Source organism: Mycetomoellerius zeteki, unplaced genomic scaffold (genome assembly GCF_001594055.1).
Source record: "Mycetomoellerius zeteki isolate Tzet28-1 unplaced genomic scaffold, Tzet1.0 scaffold154, whole genome shotgun sequence".
In the NCBI taxonomy this organism is placed as follows: domain Eukaryota; kingdom Metazoa; phylum Arthropoda; class Insecta; order Hymenoptera; family Formicidae; genus Mycetomoellerius; species Mycetomoellerius zeteki.
This window is the reverse complement of record NW_017256489.1, coordinates 265,565-273,267: the sequence shown is the minus strand read 5'-3', so window position 1 is coordinate 273,267 and position 7,703 is coordinate 265,565. Positions and strand designations below refer to the sequence as shown.

Here is a 7,703-nt window from a genome sequence, read left to right as displayed (position 1 = left end):
AACGGTCCCCATTTAATCTTGCAGGTAAAAAAAACATTTTTTTTCGATTTCTCTGAAACGGAGCAAAAACGAGCATATGTCTATAGGACTTTTTTTCTTAGTTTTTTACTCCTCTACACGCTCCCGAAGTTTTGCGATTTAATTTGGAAACACCCTGTATATAAGAATTATATTATTTATTTTTCATATTATTTAATTATGATATGTTTAAAGAACCAAATTTTTCCTTCTTGATTTTATGAAATTTTTTTATAAAGACGGTTTAATTATATATTAGATTTATAAAATCATTTGTACTATGAATATTTGTACTATAAAATGTACTATAGAAACATTTTGTTTTATTTTACGAAGAGGAAGATAATGTGTGCGAAATAGAAATCGTGGAACATTTGCTGTCCCCTAAAATTAAAACGACACTACCACGATCTATTGTAGCGTCATCTTCGTCTCGCACTTGCGTGACAGTCCTTAGCCCCGTACCCCAAGGCATCTCCTTAACCACCCTCATCTTGCTTTCCAATCCCTCGAGTATTCTTTCGCAATGCGTTCTACGTCTTTCCACGAAATCGAGAAGTATATTACAAGCAGAGCTTGCCAAGAGAATCTCGTTCTAAAAATTTTCATATATTCATACGAATAACACGACATAAATAATTGCACCCTTATTATTAATGGATATTAATGTAATCTCTGAAAATTCTCTTTTTTAAAAGTCTACTTTAAATTTTTCGAAAGATCTGTACATTGTGAAAAAAATATCTTGATACAAAAAATTTTACCCAATACAAGAAAATTATTTATTCGGTAGGTCCTAATATTTTTTTTGCATTAAGGTATTTTTTCTAAATGCAGCAAAATATTTAAATTCTTGACAGATTTAGAGCACTCTATGGGATATTCAGTTCGTTCCAAAAACAGAAATTCCAGAAATTTCTGTAGATTATAATTATATTTAGAACGTTTATTTATTTTTCATGCGAAAAAATTAATTCGTACTTAAAATTTCCCGAAATCTAATTTGCTGTAGAATTTACGAATAATTTACAGTAATTTATAAAGAAATTACTAATTTATTTGAGAAATTTTTTCACTTCGATTTTAATTGATACAGAACGTCGATTTAGAATTTTTATCAGCTTGGACTGATAATTTTGCTGGCGGTGCCTTTTGATGATAGCAGTCACGCGTCGATCGATCGATTCGCCACGCCGCGTCGCGTCGCGTCACGTCGCGTCGCGACGCGTTGCACGGCGCCGTTCTTTCTAAATGGAGGAAAAAGCATCGCTGGCATGTACCATGAATTTTGCACGCGCGGCGCCAAGTCCTCGTTCGAGATGCACCAAGATGCACCTTGCCGCCAGCCGCGTGCATTGCCGCACTTGGCGCGTTCCGCTTCGAGGCCTCTCGGCGAGGTGGTCGCACGAGGAATACATACGCACGCGAGCGATAAAAATATATGTTAATTACTTTCGATCGACCGTTATTATATACAGCATTAATAAGTTTTAAAATCAAAGAAAAAAATTTTCGAATCGATCGAACAAAGAATTACAAGAAAAAAAGTCTACAGACCAAGTAAAACAAGAGAAAGATCAAAAGCGATGCAATGAGATCTTAATGATAAAAAAAAGACAATTGAAGATTATTATCTTATGATGATCCTCTGCTAGATGTCATTAAACTGATAACCTGAATTCGTTCTTTCATGCTTTTAGAATAACTAGTGATGTTACTGAGCAATTAATATATTGTTTTAATTATCCAACAGTTTCCATTAATTTAGTCAAACTAACACAATCTTGTTCATTATAATTTTACATAATTTATGTATTATACGGTTACATTACTCGAGTGACAATTACAGATCGTCATTGCATCGATTCGTTTTGTTATAATCTCATGAGGTAAATCATAGAATTATCCCTCAAAAAAGCCGAAGAGAGAGAAATCAGAGAAATCTATATTCCTTCTCAGTATCTACATCTTTCGATAATATAGCAACTCAAAAAAGAATAACGATTTATTTTTAGAAAAGCGTTCTTCCTATAAAGAACACGCTGTAGCGTAGTGCCTCACTCATATAAAAGGATATATTTTCTGAAAATTATTTAGATATTATTAAAAACGTTCCGCAAACGGGAGAGACTTTTCGTGGATTCGTGATTTTCGTCCCTCGAGTTTTCGGAAAATAACGCAGAACATTTAAAATATTGTTGGTGCAATCATATCAGAATCGCGCATCCCCATAGATATATCACTTGATTCACTTACACCTTTGAATCGGCAGATCACCGACGGCTCTCTTCTCACAAGACGCAGGAGAATCTCTTCGCTGATCGGTGTCCTCAAGCGTTGCTTAAAAGGAGCCTCGCATTCGCCGTCGCTGTCGCCGCCGTCGGCAAATGCACTAGGTTTACAGCACTTGGGAATGTGTCACGCGAGGATACGAATCGAATTACTACGCTACGACTAAGCTCGCAAAAATACAAAAGGAAGCGCAACAACGAGTCTTGGTGCGCGACGCGAAGAGACTGCGAGGCCACGGTGTCGGCGTTCAATGTCCCTCTCTTTTTCTCTTTGTCTTTCTCTCTCCCTTTCCATTCGATAGTTACTACTCTCTCATTTTAACTAACGTCTCCGTCTCTGTTCCTCTCCCTTATTCGTCGCGCACCAGTATCACCCTTCACGATGACGAAAGATAGACGCAGGCGCAAACCCCTCCTCACCGCGGGGGTTGCTGACTCGATTTGTCCTCTTCTCCGCTTCGCGATGTGATTTCGTTATGAGAGAGACTTGCCAATTATCGATCCAATAATCGATCTTGATTTGGGACAATGGAAGTCGATGGCCGACACCTTGTTACATTTACCATAATTTTATCTTTCGTTACAATTCATATATGTGAATTAATAACAAGGATGCCAACAATGCAATTCAGTTTCATATTTAGATGACACAAATTCAGGATTTAATATAAATTGTATGTCGAGCTTTAATATAAATTTAAGTCTTGCACAGTTCAACAATAGACAATTGCGTTTAGCGCCAATATAGAAATACTTGTCCAAATTGTTTAATGAATAACTGGTAGTTAATTAAAAATATTTGTATACATTCTTCAATAGCAAGAGAAAATTCAAGCGTAATAAGAGGTTTCACTATTTTAAATAATACGTGACAGTTTTTAGCAAGATTACAACAGTTTTACAACATTACGATATATAATATAGTAACTTTTCATTTAAAAAAATATACATATACAAAAACAGAAATATATTAATGAACCATTTAAATTTATTTATCTTAATTTAAAACTGTATAATTTATTCTTATTAAAAGAAATATTACTAAATTGAAATTATGTATGTAATAAACGTATAATTTATGAATCACTTCGATCCTAGTATTACTATTATTAGTTATTGTATTGTACTCTTTTATTTACGTCTATTACCACCACCAGCCAGTATGGTCAGAACTCGCACGAAGATGTTCAATGTATCCAGATAAATTGAGATTGCACTGCAAAAATATATTAAACATTAATCCTAGTTACTACTTAAGAATTGAGACAATTCTTAAGTATAACAAGAGAAATTATTTTGTGATTATGTATTCATATTTCATATCACTTAAGTAGATACTCTAAAAGTTTCAAGGTGATTTCTCACACTAAGTCAAGAAAATTTCATTGTATGTCCAAAAAGAAAGAGGTTCAAAGACACAAATCAAATTGAAGGAAAAATTTTTTTTGTAAAAATTTCGAAATCTACTTGAATTATTTTGATGAAACTTTTATACCTTTCAAATATGTACAAAGTTTCATCAGAATAATCCAAGTAGTTTATGAAATAAATAAAAAAAAAACGCGCGAAATTTTCCTCCAACTTTGACAGCTTGTATCTTTAAAACTAAACCGTTTCGGACACATGGTCATGTGAAGTTTTCGTCTTGATCTAATGTGAAGAATCATTCCTTAAAATTTTTTAGAGTATTTAATTACCACTTCCCTATATAGATATATACAGGGTGTATCTGAAATAACGTACAATAATCATACAGTGCTATTCCTATTAATAAAAAACTGAGTCGAAAATCCTCTACCATTTTGCAATTTTCGCGTTAATTAACAAGATATTAATTATTAAAAATCACTGAAAAATTGATTTTCAATAATTTTTTATTCAAATACTATCAACTTTACAGAAAAACTGCTAGAGATAAAAATTGTTTATTTTCTTTTCATAAAGTTATGAGAATTTTTTCAGAATTTTGTATCAACTTTTTAGTATTGCATTTTCTTATTTTTACCATGAAAAAATACGATCTTAAAAAATTCTGAAAAAATTCTCATAACTTTATGAAAAGAAAATAAACAATTTTTATCTCTAGCAGTTTTTCTGTAAAGTTGATAGTATTTGAGTAAAACATTGAAAATCAATATTTAACGATTTTTTGTAATTAATATCTTGTTAACTATTGCGAAAATTGCAAAATGCTAAAGAATTTTTCGATTCAGTTTTTTACTAGAAATAGCACTGTATGATTAGTGTACATTATTTTAGATACATCATCATTTTAGATACATACAGACTGTATATATATATATATATATATATATATACATACATACACACGTGTGTGTGCGTGCGTGTGTATATATAATTATATAATTATTATATAAAAAAACTGAGTTTAATATTTAAAAAAAGCAATATTAAAAATTGTAAAATATTCATTATTCGAAAACATTATAATTTCTTTGCAACACATTAACATTTTTCTATGAGATGAGAAAAATCAATTCTTTATTTAATATAATCATTCCTATTCAGGACTATTTCTTCCGATTACTTACTTATTTATGGGATCGTATGGTCTATCATGAATGTTGTACATCGGGTAAATTTCCGCTTGTTTGATGATTTTCTGCGTGTCATAAAGCAAAAATCCAGAAAATAGCAGGAGGCCGCCATAAAGAGCTACAGAATACAGTCCGGATCCAAGAACAGTCGTAGGTGGAAGGAACATAGAACCGAGCGAGCTGGCAAATACTACGCCTAAACCAATAGCAAGCGGACCGCCCATTGCCAGAAACTTATCGCTGGGCGCACAAACGGCAATCGTTGATAAACCACCGACTATCCCAGCAGTGTACCAAGCAGCTCGGATAACCAACTGTCCACCCAAAAGAGTCAACGGTGCTACAACGGCGCCCAAGATTCCAGTATGTACTAGCCAAGCTATATGTTTGCTATTGAATCCTTCCTCATATGGAAGTCCTTGGACAATAATGCCGCTGCCAATCATTGCAGCCAATGATACACCTATAGCGACCCATCCCTGACGCATTACAATGTTCATTACAGCGGGAGAACGCAGGCACATAGCCGCAGACGCTGCACTGGCTGCAATGGACGCACCAAAGTACATGTAAGTGGACTTCACTCTGTCTTTAACGTATTGAGGCCATAACCTGTATGGGAAAAAATAATTCTGGGTTTTATTTTATCTTGCCAAGTTGTATTCAATTAGAATTCAATTAGTAGAATAGAAATTTATGATACAAATAAACATGCTATAAATAGTAATAAAATTCTATGCATATACATTTGGAAATTATACGAAAATGATTAAAAACTTTTATAACAAATTCAGTCACTTGTATTACACTAGATTAATAATGCACTAAAAATATTATATTATACGTGAAATTAGTTAAATGTAAAAGCATATAAATATTTACAATTAAATATCCAAAAATTATATTGTCATCTTATTTAATAGAATATACATATATTATTTCATTATTAAAGTTGATTAAATTATGCTACTGTATTTAGATACTTCATATAAAGCAGTCCTTAAAGTTCATTCTACAATTACATAATCATAGTTGTAACTATTATAAGTGGTTATAGTTGTAATAATTAATATTCTCTTCATATTCGACAGTGATTAATTCTTACAACTATAACCACTTACAACAGTTACAACAGTAAGATAGACTATGATTCATATATGAATGTAATTAGGAATGTTATGTTAACGAACTGATGGGCTCTGTGTGAGTTGAAACATATATATATGAATTTTTACTCTTATAATAATTAAATGATTATTTGAGCATTCTCGATTATTGGTCGTTTATCTGAAGGTAAAAACCCACAAACCACAAAAATCTACAAATTACAAAAACCCATAAAAATCCCAAAAATTTAAGTTTTTCTGGAAAAAAAAACTGGGTTTTTGTCAACCCTGCCAAACATGGATCACTAGAATTCATCCATTTTTTCACACTATGTAGAAAGGTTCAAAAAATCTCTAAAAATTCACCAACATACTTTCAACTTTCTAGAATATTGAAACTTTATTTTGGAAAATAATAAAATGTAATATAATTTATAATTACCGAAAGACTCAAAGAAACTCGTATGAACAGGAATCACTCAGTCACTAATGACTCGACCTTGTATGGTAAGGGTTAATATCTTATGATTTAAGACTTAAAATTTAGGTAATAAGGGCTGTAGCAGAAAGACTGATTTATATAATCTTAAGATAGTTCTTGTGCGTTACTAACAAGACTTTAAGTCATAAGACACTGTCTTAAGATAATAAGTCAGCTTTTTTTCTGCTAAGGCCCTAACTTATTGTAGAAAGCCCATTAGAGAAAAACAAGTGCTTACTGTGCATGATCTATAGCACCCGTTTGTGAAGAAAGACCTAATCCATAATAACAAAGACCACCTAATCCCATCAGTGCTCCTCCAGCGACTGCTGCTTTCCCAACATTAAATGCTGCAAAACAACAATAGATATCAGTCTCACATCAAAACAAAACTATATAAATATAGCTCTAAGGAGCTAATACATTCTCCACAATTTCTTTCAAGTCTCGCTAATACTATATGTACATCATACATGGCATAATCATATACATGACAATCAATTATCACCTCATAAAAATCTAATAAAAATATTCGTCTTACCCGTTTCGCCAGCCGGAGCCACTGCTTGCTCCACCACAGTGGCTCTGTTCCTCGCGGTCCTCGTGTAAGAGCTGCGTCCATCGTTGACGAATAATCTCGCGATCTGACCCTTGGAAAATTGCGACGTCGTTGGGACGACCGGGGTTCGGACGAGTGACGCCAAACCTGGCGAAACTCCAGCCCGACAGATTTTCGCCATCAACATCCCGTTCTTTTAATTCTCGCTTCTTCCCGGTTTCCTGATGGTTCTGCACAGACAAAACAGAAGCACGTTGTTACTACGTCACATGTATCGTATTCGCGCTGTCATCATGACATTGAATTCTCGTTTACATGGAAATGTTTCACGATGAAATTTTGAAGGAATTGCGTTGTTATGAAGAAAATAATCTCACCGTAATTTACTCACATGATGCAATAATGATGCGATTGTTTCACGACGCACTAAATCAAAGCAGCGGAACGGCGCATGCGAGAATGCGCGAGACTCACGAGATCAGATGTATATACGAGAACCAAGAAGACTAGAACTAAGGAGGATCAACTCGTGTGGTGGGGGTGAGTCAAAAAACGTCCGCAGTTATTCACACAATGTGCAGCGGCACTGCACATTGTGTGAAAGTTCGATATAAGAGCGACAAAGTGACGATTATAGAACGACAGAGCGACGACTATATAGAGCGACAGAGAGGACTAATGAAGCGCAAG

At 33.7% G+C, this 7,703-nt stretch overlaps 1 protein-coding gene across 1 annotated transcript in view; it reads right to left on the bottom strand.

The window, feature by feature from the left end:
- Positions 1-7,610, bottom strand: part of Schip1 (Schwannomin interacting protein 1) — a 28,671-nt gene extending 21,061 nt beyond the window's left edge. The window contains exons 1-4 of the mRNA XM_018444743.1: positions 7,405-7,610; positions 6,996-7,243; positions 6,693-6,804; positions 4,862-5,479 (exon numbers count right to left, since the gene is read on the bottom strand). Coding sequence (XP_018300245.1) covers positions 4,862-5,479; positions 6,693-6,804; positions 6,996-7,200 — 935 coding nt within the window. The 5' untranslated portion in view covers positions 7,201-7,243; positions 7,405-7,610. The remainder of the gene's footprint in view (positions 1-4,861; positions 5,480-6,692; positions 6,805-6,995; positions 7,244-7,404) is intronic.
- Positions 7,611-7,703: the final 93 nt, after the last annotated feature.